This window comes from Rhipicephalus microplus, chromosome 8 (genome assembly GCF_043290135.1).
Source record: "Rhipicephalus microplus isolate Deutch F79 chromosome 8, USDA_Rmic, whole genome shotgun sequence".
In the NCBI taxonomy this organism is placed as follows: Eukaryota; Metazoa; Arthropoda; class Arachnida; order Ixodida; family Ixodidae; genus Rhipicephalus; species Rhipicephalus microplus.
In genome coordinates, this window is record NC_134707.1 from 50728741 (window position 1) to 50750245 (window position 21505).

The following is a 21505-nucleotide window of genomic DNA, read 5'->3' on the forward strand; positions in this document are numbered from 1 at the left end:
ACGGTAACTAACTGAATTGCTAGAGAAGGCAAGCAGGTTAGGGGGTGACGGAAGGTTCAATTCAATTCAATTCAATTCTTTATTTGCAAACTGTGATACATACAGAAACATCACGACTGGTTGGAACCATAGCCGAAGGCTAGTTGGGGGTCCAAAAAAATAAATAACTAAGGGTTTCATGTACAAAAAAGATAGATCACATGCGTACAAATAGTTATCGTGTATGCTTAATTTGCACGAGTGAAACAAAGGGAAAGCGAAAGTGTCGGTAAATGCACGATTGTTTTTAACAGGAAGTATCTTTTCAGTCATCCAAGGGGACCTAGGTTTATCATGGCGGCTTTTCTTTACCTTGCGATTACTCCTTTCTATAGCGTTTTGTAGGTATTTGATGAGGTTATCAGTTTCGATGTCTATGTCCTCATTGTGTATTTCATTGTATTTATTGCCACGAATTTCTTGGCGTAATATCCTGTAATATATTTTGGTTAAGATGTTACTTTTTGTTTTCGTGGTACCCGTAAGGGAATCTAAAACAGCAAATATAGGTAGGTGATCAGAGGTTGGCTCTAAGTAAACGCCTCCGGTGACCCCCGTGTCCACATTTGTCCGTGCGCCATCGTTTAAAGACGTCGATACCTTAGTTATACGCGTTGGTGTCGTAATTAGGTTATGATAGTTTTAATACTGCAACAAATAGCCATAATCACTGTAGGTGGGCAGATGAGATTCGCGGATATAAATGGGCAGCAGCAAGCACAGGACCGAGTTGACTGGCGGAACATGGGAGAGGCCTTTGTCATGCAGTGGACGTAATCAGGATGATGATGATGATGATTGCTCTCATAACGTTACTTCCGTCCGTTTTATAATATGCAAGCGGTAATATGTTCTCCGCAGGCAATTCTCCCAATTTATCCGCCCGTCTATCTTTCCAAGCGAGCATATACGTAGCCACAATGAGTCAAATATGTCAGAACCTCTTTACTGGTTACTTCGTAGCCCATGAAATCATTCTGACGTATCCATGGTACAACTCAGCAGGTAATTTTTGAACTCCGGAGCTCTATGCAATGTTTTTTCTGGGGATACTTGGACCACAGCAGATTTATGAACGAAAATGAAGTCAGAGACGGACTTTTTACAAGTGGGAACCATTCTGATATTTTTTAGCATTGCTTAATTGTGGTGACTCCTAGGTCGAGTGTCGGGATCATGACAAGGAAAAGGAAAGTCTACCCTCTTCTTTAAGACGAGACGTGACACTCTAGAATTGTCTTTTTCTCTTTTTATTTTGTAGCCAGTGCGACTCGTGACATACCTACACAGGAAAAAGCAAAAATGCCTAGCACGACCGTCAAGTGAAAGGCATGGGCCGAGCGTGAAGACCTCGCACGCGCTCAGGGTCAAATACCTTGTGAGACCGCCATCTACCTTGGCGCGCAGCGTGTACCAAGGTTAACGCCGCGGTGGCCATTGTTTTCACTAACCGCGAAACGCCTCCTTGAGGGCTTTTGAAAGGCCCCATCATTGACTGTGCACCGCTGTAAGAGTCATTGCGGCTAATGTTCGTTGCTGGTGTATAAACGGCACGTGCCGTAGATACTTACGTCGCCGTTACGTCCAGCATGGGGTCGCTCTTGGTTGGTCGATGATGAAAAGTTAGAGCTCTGCGGCCTGACCTTCACTCGGGGTGACGATGACAGGAGTGACCGGCTAATCTGGATCGAAGTGCGTTTTATATGTGTAGCAGCTTGTGGCGAAGTTGAATCTGGTGTGTGTAACCATCCTTACTGCGCAAGTGCAACAGCTGGCCCCAGCACTGCGAGATCGCTCTCGTGAGCTAGCACGTTCATCCCTGTGTAAAGCGCTGGATAAGACGCTGTGGCCTCTCCGCCTTACACTATTTCAGCGATCATGGGATAGAGTCGGGGAACGAGATTCTGCAGACGCGTGATGAATCAACGTGTTGTATACAAGTGAAGACCCGCTGGTAGGCGCGAGTACGTTAGGTCTCGCGTCGGTCACAGTGCAAGAGGCTGTGGCCTCTCCTCTTTACACTCTATAACTGTAATAATTCTACTAATTGTAATATACAACAAATGGTCTGTTCAATACCACAGCGCTGTTTATCAGCTGTGGTTACAAAATACTTCATTTTAATGATTGATTTGATTGATATGTGGGGTTAAACGTCCCAAAACCAGCATATGATTATGAGAGACGCCGTAGTGGAAGGCTCCAGAAATTTCGACCACTTGGGGCTCTTTAACGTGGACCCGAATCTGAGCACACGAACCTACAACATTTGCGCCTCTATCGGAAATGCAGCCGCCGCAGCTGGGATTTGGTCCCGCGACCTGCGGAAAATACTTCATTTTATATATCCGTATAAGGGTGGGTATGAGATTCTGGTTGTTTAATTTCATGAGCGAGGGGGGTTCACCTTCGCATAAACAATCGCAGTTTTCTCCACAATTATATAGGCTTTTTACGATTAAAGTGCGTTACAGTTACTACGAAATACGAAGTTAGGGAGGAGACATGAAACGAAGTGTAAAATACAAATGCAAACTGTAAATTGCCCTTGTTGATGAAAAAACGTGAAGATTAGATGACTTCCACAAAAGAGAAAGATCGGTTTACAATGAAAAAGAGGGGGACAGCAATATCGTTCATCTGTCTTCAGGTGCTACACGTGGGGTGGTTACGAATATGAGATGGGGCGATGACTGAGTTCTTTTCAGAGCTTGATAATTCAATTGCTTTTGATGATTCAAGTGGCTTTTAATAAATTCGATATCCGTCGGGATGAGTAAAATGGAGCTTGAATTGCCACACGCGCTTCCCTGGTCCAATGTGTGAAAGGCTTCTCGAATTTCACCTGTAGTCTTATTTTCTTATTCGGTCGAAATTGACTTTATTTTTCTAACTTCGTGTAGAACCCACACTCCCTGCAGTGCATTGAAAGGTTGCCTGTAATCACCGTTTGCTGGCGTGCACAGCCATGCTTTCTGAGCAGTTGAGGCATCTTCCAGATTGCCCAACATAAGCCCTGCCACATGTTAGTAAGATACTATGAACAATGCCTACTTCACATTCAACGTATTTAGTAGCCTGACGTGTTCGGCATTCCTCTTTTTTCACTGCTTGCTCGTTTACTTTTTTGAGCTTTATTTTCAACTTGACGGGCGTTCAGAATACAACATCCAGCTCACGCCCTAGATTCCCATCTTCTTGAATTTATCGGATGCTTTTTTGCGAATGTAGGGGACCACCCCTGACGTTTTGACCTGCTTTGCTTTTATTTAATTTCATCTCGTTCAGAATAATTTTCACAACTGATACGAGCACGCTGTCTGTGTAGCCGCTTTCTCGTAGCCTTTCTTGTATTGTGCACTTCGTGTCGTGTCTCCTCGCTAACTTCGTATTTCTCAGTAACTGTATTGCAGTTTTAATTCATGAAAAATAACTAGCCGAATAACTAATTTTGCTTGTAATTATATAGTCTAAAGGGGCAGAAATGATTGACTCTGCAAGTGTGTTTTTTTTGTGGACTATGCAGCTGGTTGGTTTGTTTATTCATACAAAATCACTGCAAATGTTTTGTTGGCGTAAGCACACCCTCATAATTACCGCCAAATCTATTGAGCGATCAGTGATGTTTTCTTTCCTAACAATGTCGATGAAATGTCATTTTCTATTTACTGTCCCTTGCAGAAACATCTTTACCGAGCCACTAATTCAGAAGTCACCACTTACAACTCTTGATTAAACATTAGGTCGCAATAATACTGCTAATGTCCTGTATACCTGTGCTGAATCTTCTAGTTACTCCACTAATTCAAGTAAAATAATTGGTATGGTTAGAAGTTTCATGTGAAGTGAAAATATGAAGATTAATAAGATTTTATTCTGCTTCCTGTGATAAGGACGCTCCGATTTAAATTTATGACTAGGGTATAACGGCCAAAGTAACGTGCGTTGTTATTGTTTTAGTAAAGACCGTGTTTCATTTTTATAAGTAATGCAAAGTGGTAATCTCCGTTACTTTTTTAGTGCATGCAACACTCAATATGAGCAATGGCCAAATATTTATGGCATAATGTCGGACGAAATCGGCCAAGACAGTCAACTTTTCGCTGACGAACAGTGACATGAATACGGGTCATGCGAAAATGCCTAGCATCCCGAACTTGCGAAAGAAAGGTTAGACGTATAGCAAATTAACAGAACGCGTTTGAATGGGACGGTTGTGCAAAGACATGCTGGTTGAGACAGTGACAGTGGTTCGCGAAGTTTGTGCGTATTATGTTGTAATCGACTACACGTAATACATGAAGCATTTCTCGTAAATTGTCAGCGTTTTAAATCACTCTGCGCACTTCACTGTGCGAGAGCTATAAGCTGTCCCGAACGTAAGCAAGACCAGCTGAAAGAGAAAGCGAAGAATTGACTGCGTGTTTATGAAGAGTTGTGAGTATTTGGTACTCTACTATGGGAGAGCAAAAAGACATCCCCTGGACCTCACTATTCAACGTGTGTTTAGAAAAAGTGGGTAGTGATTTAGAGCACTAGATATTCTACGATGGGAAAGCTTTAATCCGTCCCGTGGGCCTCACAGGAGGAGAGGAAGGGGACCTGTGTGTTAAGAAAAAGTTGTCAACGATTTGGAGTACGAAATACTCTACTATGGGAGAGCGTGAGCCCTCCCGCGAGCCTCCTTCTGATACACAAAGGACGATCTTTGTGTTTAGAAAAAATGTGTAACGATTTAGAGTACTAGTTACTCTGCTATGGGAGAGCTTAAAGTCGTCCCGTGGTTACTCTAAGAACAACCGATTAAGACAGGGAAGTTTATTGCAAACTGGTAACAACAATTCAGGTGAGTACAACTGTCTAGTGTAACAAAATCACTTCAGTGGCGTGTACAAACAAAAGAACATAGACAGGATGTAACACACAGCACTTCGATATTCTCACAGATCCCGAATCACTCGAAAAATAGAAAAAAGAAACGCAGAAGGCACCAAGTTTGAACAGATTCACATATTTCGTGCGACAAGAAGCAATTTTCCCCTTTTTTCCCGAATTAAAACGGCAGTAAAAGAAATTCCATATTCCCATACCGAACTCCAAAAAAAAACCTGTATTCCACGTGACCTAAATAAAATTCACCAATGCGTAACGCGTCAAATGCTGTTCCAGGTTTTGGAACTCACCTGCCATATACAACCCTCTTACATTTTCTACCTCTAAGTATCTTTTCGTTCAAAAACAAATTTAGTGGCATCAAGTTATAGATGGTCTGACAAAGCGCCATTAAGACTCATTTATCGAAGCGAGTGCCTTTTATTGCCGCTCTAATGAAATCGTGAAATCTTTTTGTTGATTAGCTAAAATGTTATTGCAAAACAATTTTCTCACTTTTTGGATGGGAAAGGCAGTAAGGATATTGGAGTGGCATGAGATGATGCCTTGAATCTCAACAAGTAGCGATCGTATCACGGATCACTTGATTCGCTGTCATCAGTCGATTGTGTAGAGTGACGTCTGGCGGGGAAAATTTTTAGTGAATTTGAGTCCGAGTGAGTCCGGCTCAGGAAAATTTTGGTGATCCAGAGGTCGAGTTAGCCCAAAGAGCAAAACATAATTCACGAGTGAGTCTGTGTGACCTCGACAACTTTTGCAGTCCTATGCTCACGCCTTCTGGAGATCTTGTGGTTCTATTTTAGTTTCTGACTTATGTGTGCCATAGCAAAGTACAGTGGTTGCATACTATCAGTGCCACATTGCTATGTTTCCGGTTATGAGTTGAAAATTTCAACCATATGCGCACCAGCTGATCGTGAATATTCGGTGTATTTTTTAGAGACTAGGCTCCCTTGCTAGAATTTTATCTAGACATAGAAACTTGTCTACTCATACAAGAATTTGTTTGTTTATCACGTAATTTGACTCTTTCACATGACTACGTAGCATTAGCTTTGTCTTCGTATTATGATCTTCAGCGCTCCTTATATGCTTTCTCGGTTTCTATATTAATCCAGTACTCGCGATTCATTGCCCTCACACTGCTAAAGACTACAGCTATCGTCTGCAAACCAGAAATGACCGATACTAAGCGTTACTTTCTTCTTCCTATTTGAACTCGCGAGGTTAGTTGTGTGCTCAGATTTGGGTGCACGTTAAAGAACCCCAGGTGGTCTAAATTTCCGGAGCCCTCCACTACGGCGTCTCTCATAATAATATTTCATTTCATTTCATTTCATTTATTGGTACCCTCGGGACCGGGAGGTATTACAGAGGGGAGTGGTATTAGCACAAAAAGAGAAAAAAAAAGAAAACAAAGAATACAGAAATGCAGCAATGGATATGCAGTTATTACAGTGGTGCGGCTCCTACTCATACAGTCTTATCTAATGGCGTTTTTAAACAATTCATGATCTTGGATAGTTGCTATTGATGCGGGAAGGTGATTCCATTCGATGCTCGTGCGTGGTAGGAATGATGTGTGGCAGCCATTTGTTCTGCATAATGGAACTCCGACCTTGTGACGATGATCTAGACGAAGTGATACATAATCTGGTAGTGAAATAAGTTCATTATGTAACTGGGGATGGTGATATATTTTGTGAAAAAGACACAAACGAAGAAACTGACGGCGAGATGCTAAAGATGGTAGGTTCAAGCTAGATTTCATTGCCGATATGCTTGCGGTGCGGTTATAGTTGGAAAGAATAAAGCGGGTAGAATTATTTTGAACCATTTCGACTGAGTATATTAGATTGGCAGATACAGGATCCCAAACCGAGGCAGCATATTCTAATTTAAGGCGAATCAATGTTTTGTAGAGGGGGAGTTTTAAGGAAGAAGGAGCTTTAGCAAAGTTGCGACGTAGGTACCCAAGCGTTCTGTTTGCTTTTGCAATTATGTGTTCAGTGTGGATTGCCCAATTTAAAGTGCTGGTTATGTGTAAGCCTAGATATTTATAGCTAGAAACGGTATCCAATGCAAGATCATTGAGAGAGTAGGTAGGAGGTGAATTAGTTGTTCTAGACACTCTCATAACCTTGCACTTGTTGACGTTTAGTTGCATTAACCATTTTTGACACCAAATTGAGACAGCAGTAAGGTCAGTTTGAAGAGCAGTTACGTTGGCATCGGAGCTTAATTCACGGAATATTACACAGTCATCAGCAAATAGGTGCGCATGAGAGGAAAGACACGCAGGTAAGTCGTTAACATAAATAAGAAAAAGAGGACCAAGCACTGACCCTTGCGGTACTCCAGATTGAACAGCGGTGTGGCGGCTATTCACCCCATTAGCAGCAACATACTGAGAACGATTGTTAAGAAATAATTCAATCCAAGTTAGTAATTTCCTGTCAAGGTTTAGTTATAGTAATTTGTGCATTAATAAACTGTGGGAAACCTTGTCGAACGCTTTAGAAAAATCCAAAAATATGCAGTCGGCCTGAGAAGAGTGATCCAGTATAACGTTCAGTTTATGTGTGAAGGATGCCAGTTGGGTCTCGCAGGAGTATGTTTTTCGGAAACTATGTTGTGCTAGGGTAAAGAATGAATTAGATTCGAGGAATTTTACAAGGTTCGAAAATAAGATGTGTTCTAATATTTTGCACGGTATACTGGTAAGTGATATAGGTCGGTAATTAAGTGGGGAAAGGCGGTTACCAGCTTTGTGAAATGGAGTCACCTTCCCGATCTTCAATTCAGCGGGCAGGCAACCTTGGTCGAGTGACTGCCGAAAGATCATTGTTAGTACGACCGATGAAGAAGCACACGTACTCTTTAAGAATTTCGGGCCAATTTGGTCACAACCACGAGCGGAAGACATTCTTAAGGACCTAATTATCGCTTCAACACCACTGCAATCAATACATATTGGAGGCATAGAGGGATGGGGAAAGGGTTCTGCGTTAGGTAAAACATCGTTCGCATCAATGGAAAAGTGAGAGGAAAAAACATCGTTTAGAACGTTCGCACATAAGTCAAAAGGAATTTGATTTCCGCTAGCATCTTCTAGGATGATTGCGTCGTCGAGTTTAGGGTTTATTGTGCGCCGGCATTTTTTAATATCGTTCGTTAGCAAGGATGGTAACACGTTTTGTAAGTAATAACTTTTGGCCTTTTTTAGTGCTGTTACATAATTTTTAGACGCGAGCTTGTAGGCATTCCAGCGTTCTTCATTCCCGCATTTCTTGGCAGACCTGTATAATCACATTTTTTTTGTTCGATAGGCGCTTTAGGTGTGCGTTAAACCATGGGGAATCTTGGGTCATTGTTATTGCGTGAACAAGAATGTGTTTGTTTGCCAAGTTGGCAACAGCAGCTGAATACATGTCCCAATTTTCTTGCACACTGCGTTCGTGAAAGTTTTTCAAAAAAGTACTAAGAAATGAACCAAGTTCACTGTTAATGGCTTCAAAGTTTGCTTGTGAATAGTTTTTAATTATTTTTATTTTTTAGGCTTCTTGGGACGCTGAATATTTAGCTGGAATGATATTAATGAATGATCACTTAAGCCAGGTGACAGTGTAATATCCGAGACAAGCTGTGGCCTCGACGTTAGTACGAGATCTAGGGTGTTCGAAGCAAATCGTGTTAGCTGAGTAATAAGTTGGGTGAGGGAAAAGACAGTGCATAAGACTAGGAACTCTTGGCTAATAGTCGAGTAAGGCTGCATAATCGGTGTATCTTAAGTCCATGATATGTTCGGCAGGTCAAAATCGCCAAGCAGTGGTTTTGGGACGAAGTATAGTGGTTTTGGGACGTTAAACCCCACATATCAATCAATCATCGCGAGGTTAGTCCTGCACACATGCTGTCCTAATGCATGAATTTGTGTATCGCTGGTCTAGACAGGAAACTACAAGACTTCGTCGAGTGAAACTTTTTCACTTTTTTTTCATTCTCACCAAGACAATACTCAAAGGAAGCATGACATACTTTGCACTTTTAGGACGTCGGATTCACTTACTTTCGTTTATTATCACATCTGTAGTGATAGGTCATATCCTGCCGAGAGCCACATTTGCCCCTTTTTTTCGTTAGTTTCTCGTTTCACTCCCCCACCTCTTCAACCAGCCGCCTTCTGAAAAATCAATTTCGGAACGTTGGAAGGATCGACCTTTAAGCCGAATGCGATGAAGGCGCTGTTAAAGCTCTTGCGAGCGAGCGAGCCACCTCGATGAATCATTGTGACATTCCAGTGTGTGTTCCCGCTTTCCTCCCCCTCTCTCTCTCTTCAATTTCTTCTTCCTTACTTTTTGTCTCCCTTTGCCACTTTACTGCAGTACAGGGTAGCAAACCGGATAGTTGCTCTCCAGCCAACTTCGCCGTCTTAACGCGTCTCATTTCTTTCTCTCTATCCACAGTCAACACTGAGATACCTGCAACTATGTGTTCTTTCTGTTGGATGGGTCCCACGAGAGAAATTGGGTGATTCTCCACTGCGACATATGGCCACGTGCTCAAATACATTATTTGTTTAGCCCACCACAGTGGTCTATAGTGGTCACGGTGCTGGACTGATGGCCCGAGTGTCACCGGGTCGCATACCAACCGCAGTGACCGCGTTTTCGAAGGAAACGAAAATACTGGAGGTCTACAGAGTGGGATTTAAGAGCATGTTGATGAACATCAGGTGGTCCAAATTTCCACAGTTCTCCACCCCGACCTCCCTCGTATTAGCGAGGTTTCGGCACATTGAACACTACTATTATTGTTAAGCATCAATTTAGAAGAATATCGACTGGGTGAAAAATGGCGTAATCATGTGACGTCACATTGGCGCCACATAATGTCCTGCTATTTTACGTCACGATGACACGCTGAGGAAGTGGTTTTCTGTTCACAGAAGGACGGCGTAAGAACTCAACCAGGTGTGCAATTTACAGCTCCGTTGTAACAGTCACCTGTTCATGGGAATCCAAGGAAAATTATGCAGCCTAAACACCCTCCTGTGCCGCACATTTAATGAATGTCATGTCGAGCATATCGAGACGCCCTAGTCATTTGTGACAGTTAGCGGCGACACGTGCACGGTTTTCCCTGCTGGTCATTTCGAAATAGTTAGCGCGCCATGCGCGTGCTCGCAAAGGACAGCTCATAGCTGACGTGTTAGTGCACGTGGGGGAGCCCAGTGAGAGGCAATCTTTCTCGCGTGTCCATTGGCTTCCGTCATTACGTTCCGAGTGACCGCGCCTTGCAGGCTGCCTTGCGACCGAGTCACGGCACGCCGCGGCTCGAACAAAAGAATTCGCCGCGAAATTGCGCCTGCACGGTTGCCGATGATGGCGCGAACGCGGATGTGTGTAATGCTGGGTGGCGATGCGCGTTGTCAGTGTGAGCACTCGGGCGAAAGGATCTGTGCCTGTAGCTAGAAAAATGAGCGGAGTCGTCGAGATGTGAGGAAGGATAACGGATGTTTGACTAAGCCTTTTGTCATGAGTGTCCCGATGAGTAAGGCAGCCGTTTTCTTTTTTCGGTGGTTGCGTGTTTTGAAGTTGTTACGGCTAACATACGATGATGGGCCACTTGTGCATTAAATGGAATACCTTTCGGGGGTAATTCGTACTCTTCAAATACATTGTTATTTGCACAAAATATTCCATTCACTTCCCGTTCATCTATCGACGCATCTACCAAGTCCTCTTCAGATCTACTTGTACCCTTTGTAAGACATGTGATTACGACCAGGGACCACATAATGTGGGGATGCAGCAAGGACCCTCCCTCACCAAACTTCATAGGAGAATCACCGTCTAGTGAGGCCTGGTAGAGAATCTTCATGACCACAAGCCAGGACGGCCAGCTCGAGGCCATCAAATGCGCGGACTAGTTTGCGATGAGGCACAGCCTGACAGCCATCTCAACGGCTTTCCTGGTAAATTTTTTACTAGTACGACTGCGCGAACTGAAAAAAAAAGGACGTAGCGAAAGAAAAAAAATGTGCCAAACAGTGGACCTGTATTGTATGTCTTGTTACGTGATGACGTTTTTTTTTTCACTAATTTTGCGAGTTTAACAATCATCTTCTAGTATAGTAGTAGCAAAAAAACCGTATTACAGTGGTCTAGCCTACATGGGGCGGCACACCGGGCAAGTCTTTTTCCCAAAATTTTTCTCCCATAGAACAGACAGCACCAAATAACACTGGACCACACCTGCCTGCGCTGCTCAATACCGGGTCTAGGATGCGCAGCCACAGAAATGAATTCGTACCTACTTCCCGGCCATATTATCTCCTGAACATGAATGAGCTACTGCCTTCATTAAGGAAAAGAGTCGCACGATCACTTAAAGGAACACTAGAGTCAACTATTATGTCGACGTTGATTGTATGAATGGTGGTCCAGAAACGTCGTGTTACTTTTGTGCCAAGAAAGGGCCTATTTCGAAATAAAATCACGTTTTAGTGCTCCACATCGGGTTAGCACACTTCAAATTACCCGCCTCAAGAAGCGAACCGACTGGACCGTCTCGCGTTACAGTTGACGTGCGCAACGTTGTCTGGTTTTATTGCGCTAGTAGCAGCAGACCGAAAGCAGCGGAAGCCACCGCAGCAGCAATGGCCAATAATCAATTTCCCGCCATTTGCTTCGAGATTGCAGATGCTTTTGTTTCAACTGCGCCCCACTAGACGGCACCACCTCTCCCGTGTAAGCATGCGAAAATTGAATTTTACAACCACTCGTGCCATTCCCCATAGTATTGTCCGGTGGTTCTTTTTTATATTAATCAAACAGAAGCAAACAAGCAACATTTTATTGTGTCTCATAACGCACGGAACGTTCTTTATTTAGTTGAGTTAGATTGATTACTAGTGATTAATTATAGGCGGTCTGTCTGATGTCATCACGATCAATTTGAATATGTCCTACTGCGGTGCTTGTGTTCATGTGCATTTACTCTAATTTTTCGGCAAGTAGGGCACTGCTTTTGATAATATTGACGTTTTAGAAGTTTTCGTACATTGAGCTTTCACTCTGACGTAAAATTGCTATTTGGCTTTACTGACCCTTCAAGAATTTCCCTAAGATGGCTCGAATGCAAAAGTCATCTTTAATTTGGTCTCCCCCGTCGACCGTAATGACCCGCCTCTCTCCATTTTTGCCCTGTCTATACGCATTTTCGCCCTGTCTGTAGGATTGGGGACATCGAAAGCATTTGTGCACTTCCCGTGGTTTCTAATGCCTCCGCGATCGACGCTACTTTAACGAGCGACGTGTGACGTCAGCTCGTGACGCCATACTGACTTCATGGTCACTTCATCACTTCATTTTTTTTGCATCACTTGTGTTGACGCGTATGGCCAATTTTCACTTTTCATGAAGCGTCTAAGGCTTTCGATTTAGTAACGCATACAAGAAAGGTCTATCCTGTTGCAACAATGTGTCGATGTTGGGGTGTCTTGCCGAGACCTACGCGTTTTCACGTGATAGCCAATGAAGCAAGTGAAGATGGTAGAAAACTAGATCCTTGAAGAAACGTGACCCTGAAAATAATAGAATACGTTTCAAGAAAAAAAAACGCCAGGTCTGCGCAGAAGGCGCAGCATAGTCACAGCAAAAGCTAGAAGAGCGACCTTTCAGAGCCTTTAGAAACACTCATTGGGTAACTATACTGCAAGAACACTTAATTGACACCCACTTGGGCATTAATAATAAAATTTTGGGGTAATAGGCCGGCATCCGCTATCCTGTTTTTCGTCATTCTTTTGAGAAGTATCGTATCTGCTAAACACTTGCAAGGAAGTTTGCGCCATTTGTTCATGCAGTGGCTGACGACGACGAGGAATTATGGCTGAAGTGGGTATGCGCCACAGTTAATGGGGGAACAAGAACAAGCTTTTGTAGTGGGTTGGAGCATTGGACGACCCACTTGTTACGTACGCCGTTCGCATTGTGTGACGACTGTTTGTTCTTTCACTTTTTTTTAAACGCTTTATAAGTCGTAATAGGGCGATTGCTTTTCCGACATCAAGCCTGCCTAAGGCAAGTTTGCCAACAAGTTCAAAGCACCAGTGTTACTCAGTGGAAGGATACTGGGCTGGTATCCAGCGGACCCGGGTGCGGGCCCCACTGTGTAATTAGTGCTAGTCTTTTTTTTTTCCTCATTTCGCCCGATGTGGTTAAGGACAACGGTGGTGGCCGCGGACAACTTCGCGTGACCGGAGTTGTGATCTCGTAACAGCTTTCGCTGTAAAAGGGTTGCTCTGGAGGATGACGAGAGGAGGATGAGATAGAATGAGTTCACATCAGACAGGGACAAGGTTAAATATATTTAGATATATTCGACCTGCCGTGTGAATAAGTATCCTTGTGGAAGGATGAGCAGCTTCAAAGATTGGGTTCTAGATAGTAAGAAAGACTTGAGCGCTTGTCTGTGTCCTCTCTGAGTGTGTGTATGTTTAGCGCTTGTTTCATCATGAAGAAAGACAGGGCTTGCCAAAGTCTGCGTCTGCGCATTTAAGACAGGACTTGCAAAAGTCGACCAAACTTTCACTATAAAATAACGATGATTTCATATTGGTATTGATCTATCAAAACTAGCGCCCTAGAATGGATATGCAAAGGTGACAGGTGTGAAAATAGCAGTCTTCGTTGTAGTAAATGATGACTCCGCATTAACTAGAAATACCTACTCGTCGTGCTTGGTCACTTGCATGCTCGCGAATTCTGTTATTTCTAAATATCAGCAAATGAATTGTAAGCATACATCACCGCAACAAGCGTAGTTCTACTGTGTAAAATTTGAAAGAACTGCATTAGAATCAGTGTTGCTGTTTGATGTACAGTATACTCACTGACTTAAATACATTATATTTTAAATTCAAAAGCTTGTACGCCTAATTGGATTAGATAACCACAATATGTCGCGACAAGTTTGATTTCAAAGGATGTTGGCTGTGATCTACTTTTTGAAAGATAAATAACGCCGATACGACCCAAAGTGGAGAATGTGGAAAATATTATGTGCGCTACTTATCCTACGCTTCTCTTGTTCGAATTCATGCGTACTGCACATGTAAGTGGAATACACTGATTGACAATACCGTATAAGCCATATTGCTTGAAGTATTCTTCGAAAGCGCACGTCCAACAACTGTTTGCCCAAACTAATACGCAATGCTTCAGAATTTTTAGATTTTCACAAAACTGCCGAATTATGTATCTCGTCTGTACAAGCCAGTGTACTAATGTTGAGCAATACCTGTCCACTATACTGCACAGTACAGCACTGAACAGCGTTAACCACCAGTAAAAAACAAAAAAAAACAACTACGAATAAAGGTACGATACCGGCGCTGAAATGTCAGCTGGAAGTTTTTTGGAAGCCTTACAAAGAAACCCGTAAAGCTTCAGGCCTAGTCGCATGACAAAATATTTCATCTGCCCAGTAATCAGGTTAATGAAAAATGCTGAATCATGTCGAAGACACATACCTGCGCCAATAAGCCGAATAGAAAATGAAAATCAACAACGTTGAAAAAAATCAGCATATCCACGGAGTGAATGGTGATGAGTAGGGCGAAGCATCGGTCTGTCCGTCTGTCTGTCCGTCCATCTGTCCATCGATCCCTCCGTCCGACAGACGGACAGACGGACACACGGAATAAAACACAGATAGATGGACGCACAGACGTACGTACAGATGCACGGATGCCCGGACGAAAAGATGGACGGTTGGAAGCACGGACAGACGGACGGAAGCATTGAAACACGGACGGACAGACGGACGAAAACATGGACGGACGGATGGTTGGACGGACGGATGAATGGACAGACGGATGAATGGTTCTTACACTCATCATCGTTCACTATGGGGATATGCTGTGATTTTTTTTCTTTAAGAACCTGATTTCACCAACCTTCCCACATAATGTTAGTCTCTAAGCTTTAGAACTCCAGAATAAACTTGTGATCTACACACAGAGATGTGGTAGAAATTTCAACCATCACTCCTCCGCTTACTCAAGTGTCACTGGCTGTTTAGCTTGTAATCGAATTCCATAATGCCTGGGATCTGCAGGAATAAAATATTTTGATGATCTTCTTGATGCATTCTGCTCGCAAATAACAGGGTTTACCATAGGGCTTGTTGTTCGATAATAATACGATCGTGAAACTGTATCTTATCTCTTGTTTTGTGTGGCCATCGAGACAGCGATTTCAAGCGCATTTGACATTGAATAGCAGAAGTATTGCTGCTTTAAGCCATTGAAATGGCGGCAAGTATGTCGTTTACGAAACCAGACATCCTTATGTCTGGTTTCTTAAGAAAAACCTGGCCCAAGCGTTTCTCTAATGACAGAAAGTACACAGAAACATACGAGTTAGTTACCGTTCCCATCCCACGTTCATATTACTATTACCCCAACTCATAACCAAAGCTGCAAAACGAGCGGCGAGCCCAAGCGCTCCAAGCTTCAGTGAACAGTACTGTACATGTGGTCCTGTTTGGTTCTCAGGACGCGCGGTTAAAAGTGTTTGAAGTTTAAACTATGGGTAGTTAGGCTATGGGCTGTTGACCTTTTAATAAGAAATAATTTTGGAAGGTTCACTTACAATGTCAAAAGCTCTTTTTGGCACACTTCGGAATTCTTTTTTTTTCTAGTGACAACACATAAAACGAGATTCCTTTTTGAGCAATTGTTTCAGACAAAGGCACCTAGTAATTCATCTGTATCTAGTTACTGGCGAAACTGCTCAACCTCACTATTTTTTGGACCCTTTTCACGTGCGTGATCCTCAGGCGCTAGGTAAGTTTCCCTAATCACTACTTGTGTGGTTGTAAAGATTATAGTATCGACATTTAGGAGCCTCATTATTTCTTCCTGAGGTAAGAGTTATAAAATATGCGAAAGACCGTAAAAATGAACGAGGGCAAAAAAAGATTGAGCTGATACGTGTGGGGTGCATGTGGAGGCTTTTGTCGAAATCCGTTCCACGCGTATTGAAAGTCGACACTGGTAGTTTCGAAGGAAGGCGTTTATATGCTAAAATCCGTAATTCGCATTACCTGTAAGGTTGCTCCAATTCTTCATGATGTATACAATAGAAAGATGCAGGATCAGACGCATTTTATGCTGGAACATCGTTCGAGCAGTCCCGATGCAACGCTATAGACATTGCAGCTCCTTGTGTCACGGCATCGCACTTTTGGTGCGACTGTCACGACGCTTAAACACATTTCGTTTCCTAGTCTTATTTTGGTCGTTAAACAATGATTACCGTTCGATTCACGTTATCACACCCTCATATTGTGAATGACTCCCAGAGGAAAGGGCACAGAGTTAAAAAATGGCCATAACATCAAATCGACAGGGAATGTATAAAAAATAATCGACTATTCTGGTGTATACACGCGTGAAACATACCAGCGCGCTTTACAGACAACAAAACGAACAACTGGGCAAGTTATTCTTGAATAATAATGAATCGTATTGTACAGCGTAAAATACAAGACAGAAAAGGAAGAAGAGCACATGAACAGTGCGTCAGAGATACTTTATAGGTTGGGATGATATTCCACTCTACGGTTTCATTAATCGTGGACTTGTATGCTCCACTGTGAAACAGGTAAGAAGACTAGGAAGTTTAAAAGACTTTTACATTGGCTTCAAACCCAATTTAAACGTTCGAACCCAGAGATTGGTTCAGCTCGACGCCCCTGTGTTCCGATTGACAGAGGTTCTCTGCTGTCCATTACCACACGACATTGCTGGGGGAACTTCCCGCTAGTATTTTATGTGGTGCGACCACCTTCTATACCCCGGCCGCAGTGATGCCTCGAAAGAAGCAGCTGACTTGCGGCGCAGCCGGTGGCCCCAATATGCCTGCCACCAAGAATCCGACCCTCTTCCATAACGCTACAGAAGTATAAGGCAGCTGCGAGGTCACACTCACGAGAGGTCGACTGCTAAAGACAGAGGTTCTGTTCTATCCAATATAACGCGAAAATATGTATATGAGGTTTACGTTGTAGTCCGTACTTCATACGCGTATGCTTTGGTTGATCAGTGGCTATACGGTGTTATCCTGCTTACCTGAAGGTCGTGGGTTCGATACCGGCTGTGGCGCTCGCATTTTGGTGGAGGTGAAATGGTTGATGCCCAAGTTCTGCGTGATGTCAGCGAACATCAATATCGAAGCGTCCACTAAGGCAGGCGTCTTTCATAATGATATCATGGTTCAAGACGTAAAACACCAATTATTGTTATTATTATTATTATTATTATTATTATTATTATTATTATTATTATTATTATTATTATTATTATTATTATTATTATTGTAAAGAGGTTTATTGGGCGAACCAAACGGGCAGGTCGGAGATTGGAGATAGCGACAGGACGAGGAAGATGGAGGAGCTCGAGCGCCGATCTCGTGGAGCCTTATTCTGCGATGATGCTTGCTGTTTCCTTTTGTTATCATCATTCCTTCATTATAATTGCCCCCATCGAGAAAGATCAAGCCATCCTGGCGATCTAACAAGTAGGAACGAGCGGGTCGAAGTACGGCTTCAAGCGGTCCACGTGAACAATGTCGTGTCCACGCCGACGATGGTCACCGGGTGGCGTAAGCGGTTCGATGGCGTAATTGACGGGCGATGTGCGCTCTAGCACGCGGTATGGGCCATGGTAATTTGAAAGTAGCTTGGTAGACAAACCAGGTGCCCAGGGTGGTACATACAGCCATACAAGGGTTCCAGGGGCGAACTTGGCGGCAGGAGGGTGGTCGTCATCGCGGGCCTTTTTCTGGCGTTGCTGGTCAGCCGTAGTAAACTGCTTCGCTAGTTGGCGGCATTCTTCGGCGTGACGGGCGGCTCCAGACACGGTCGTGCACTCAGATACATCTGGTGCGTATGGCAGCAAAGTGTCAATTGTGTGCGATGGTTGACGTCCGTATAGAAGGTAGAATGGAGAAAAGCCGGTGGTGACTTCGGTAGCGGTGTTGTACGCGTAGGTCGCAAATGGAAGAACCAGGTCCCAGTTCGTTTGGTCAGATGCCACATGCGTCGCGAGCATGTCACCCAGGGTCCGATTAAACCGCTCAGTCAGGCCATTCGTCTGAGGGTGGTAAGCAGTACTCATCCGGTGTACAATGTGGCACTGACGGAGAAGTGCTTGGATTACGTCGGATAGAAATACACGGCCCCGGTCACTGAGGAGCTCGCGAGGAGGGCCGTGACGCAACACAAACCGATGGAGGATAAAAGATGCGACGTCCTGAGCGGTCGCCGTAGGAAGAGCAGCGGTTTCGGCGTACCGTGTCAGGTGATCTACAGCAACGATAGCCCACCGGTTACCTGCTGTGGTCAATGGCAGTGGTCCATAAAGGTCGATTCCGACGCGATCGAATGGGCGGTCAGGGCACGCAAGCGGCTGTAGTGGAGCTGCTCCTGCATTCGGTGGCTGTTTTCGTCGCTGACACTCGTGGCAGCCGCGAATAAACTGTCGAACAAAAGTAAACATCCCACGCCAGTAGTACCGCTTCCTTAGACGCTCGTAGGTCTTGAAGAGACCGGCGTGAGCGCATTGCGGGTCGGAGTGAAATGATGCACAGATTGTAGAGCGCAGCTTTCGGGGAATAACGAGCAGCCACTTCCTGCCGTCTGGTGAGTAATTGCGCCGGTACAAGAGGCCACCTCGAATGGTGAAGTGCGAAGCCTGGCGTCGCATTGCTCGAGTGATGGGAAGTGTCGGTACCCCAGATAAGACGTCCAGAAGCGAAGTTATCCATGGATCGTCGCGCTGTGCAGAGGTCATTGTGTCGATGTCAAGAGCGGACAGCGCGTGTTCCATAGAAGATATAGAGGCAGCCTCAGTCGACAGTGGTGATCGCGAGAGCGCATCAGCATCAGCATGTTGGCGGCCGGAACGGTATACGACGCGGATGTCATACTCTTGAAGTCGCAGAGCCCAACGAGCAAGGCGACCTGATGGATCCTTCAGCGACGACAACCAACATAAGGCATGATGGTCTGTAACTACAGCAAAGGTGTGGCCATATAAGTATGGGCGAAATTTCACAATTGCCCAAAGTATGGCTAAGCACTCTTTTTCGGTAACACTGTAGTTTACCTCAGCCTTGTTGAGCGTTCTGCTGGCGTAGGCAACGACATACTCAGGGGATCCAGGCTTTCGTTGAGCGAGAACTGCACCGAGACCGACACCGCTGGCGTCTGTATGGATTTCAGTTGCAGCCGTGGGATCATAGTGGCGCAATATAGGCGGTGATGTCAGGAGACGGCGAAGAGTGGTAAATGCGTGATCACATTCGGAAGACCATGATGAGATGTCGTTGGCACTGCTTAAAAGTTGGGTCAAAGGGGCAATTATGGAGGCAAAGTTGCGCACAAACCGACGAAAGTAGGAGCACAATCCTACGAAGCTGCGTAACTGTTTTACAGTCGTTGGTTTGGGGAATTCAGCAACAGCGCGTAGTTTAGCCGGGTCGGGAAGAACACCATCCTTTGATACGACGTGACCGAGAATGGTGAGCGTCCGTGCAGCGAAGTGGCATTTCTTTAGATTCAGTTGGAGCTGCGCATTCTTCAGACACGTGAGGACATGTTTCAGGCGTACAAGGTGTGTTGCGAAATCGGGTGCAAAGACGACGATATCGTCGAGGTAGCAGAGGCATATGTTCCATTTCAAACCCCGCAAAACCGAGTCCATCATGCGCTCGAATGTGGCCGGCGCATTGCAGAGGCCGAAGGGCATGACATTGAACTCATATAGCCCGTCCGGTGTCACGAATGCTGTTTTTGGACGATCACCATCTGCTAAGGGCACCTGCCAATACCCCGAACGCAAATCTAACGACGAAAAAAACTCGGCACCTTGTAAGCAATCAAGGGCGTCATCAATCCTGGGCAAAGGGTATACGTCTTTGCGAGTGATCTTATTTAAGCGCCTGTAATCAACGCAGAAGTGGATTGCACCATCCTTCTTCTTAACAAGAACGACAGGTGATGCCCATGGACTTTGGGAAGGTCGGATAACGTCGCGCTTGAGCATATCGTCAACGTGTTCGGTGATAACCTGACGTTCTGTGGCGGAAACACGGTATGGTCGCTGTCGTACTGGCGCGTTGGAACCTGTGTCGATGCGGTGGAAAAAACTGGGAGTTCGGCCAAGGGTAGGTTGAGCAATGTCAAAGGATTCACGAAACTGGTAGAGCAGCTGAAGGAGCTCAGAGCGTTCAGATGGCGATAGTCCGTCGGCAATCGATGAATCGAAAAGCTTGCAAGGTGGTATATTGAAAGGGTTGAGGGCACTTATGGCGTCGTAGTCACCGGAACAATCTGGCGGCATGGTAAAAATTTGTTCTTTATCAATGGCATGCACGTGTCCAAGAGATTCACCTTGAAACAGTTCAACGGGATACGGAAGGGGATTGATGAGGCAAAGAGCACTGTTTCCTTCAGAAATAGAGAGGGTTGAATAAGGCAGAAGAAGTGATCTTCGACATAGGAAGAGGCTTGATGGCTCAAAGAATGCAGCTTCGTTCCTAATGCCGTCACAGAACACGGGGAGCAACACAGCTGCTGTCGGAGGAATTTCAGTGCCTTCTTTGACGACGAGTTTGTGTACGGCGGGCTGAATGCGGCTGGTTGGTTGGTCGTAAAACGGGAAAAGTTCAAGCTCCGATCTTGCACAATCAATAACGGCATGGTTACGCGATAAAAAATCCCATCCAAGTATGATGTCGTGTGAGCATGACGACAGGACAATAAACTCAACAGTGTAGTGGTCATTCGCGATCATCAGTCGGACAGTACAGGCGGCTACAGGCTGAACCGGGTCCCCATTCGCTGTTTGCAAGGACATCATGTTAAGAGGCGTCGTCACTTTACGGAGCTTGCGGCAAAGTTTAGCGTCTATCACGGAAACGGCAGCACTAGTACCCACTAGAGCATATGCTCGAGTACCTTCTACAAAAACTTCGACAATATTCGACGGCAATGTCCGAGGACTTGAGCATTTCGACAGCGCAGTTCTTGCCTCCTGAACTGCGGCGGTTAGTTTCCCTCGTGTTCAGGAGCTGGCCGACGACGCATGGGTGACAGGGAGCGACGACGGGGTGAAGGTGAGCGACCAGACATAGTACGCGGACATTCCCGTGAAAACGAGCTTGACTGAGGGTCAGAATATTCCAGACGGGATGGAGAAAGGTCCATGAAGCTGTTCTGTGTCCGGGCGTCTGTGTATCCCGGCACGCGACGACGGCAGTAACGGGCGATATGGCCAGGGCCACTGCACGCAAAACAGATGGGCCGGTTATCGCGCGTTCTCCAAGTATTGGCGACGAGGGGACCAGTCCATGCGGCAGACGGGTGTGTCGAGGCTGTGGTGGCAATGGGAGGAACCCAGGCGGTGGACGGCTGAGTCGGGGCTGAGGTATACGGCAGTCCCTGGAACGACGGGGGTGGTGTCGCTGCTGCCGCTTTAGTGCCTCAGCGTAAGTAAGAG

General features: G+C 44.9%; 1 protein-coding gene across 1 annotated transcript in view; it reads right to left on the reverse strand.

Moving 5' to 3' along the window:
* The window catches only part of LOC119164458 (uncharacterized), an 80967-nt gene extending 63784 nt beyond the window's left edge, over window positions 1-17183 (reverse strand). The window contains exon 1 of the mRNA XM_075871782.1: window positions 17075-17183. Within this exon, the coding sequence (XP_075727897.1) occupies window positions 17075-17168 (94 nt within the window). The 5' untranslated portion in view covers window positions 17169-17183. The remainder of the gene's footprint in view (window positions 1-17074) is intronic.
* Window positions 17184-21505: the final 4322 nt, after the last annotated feature.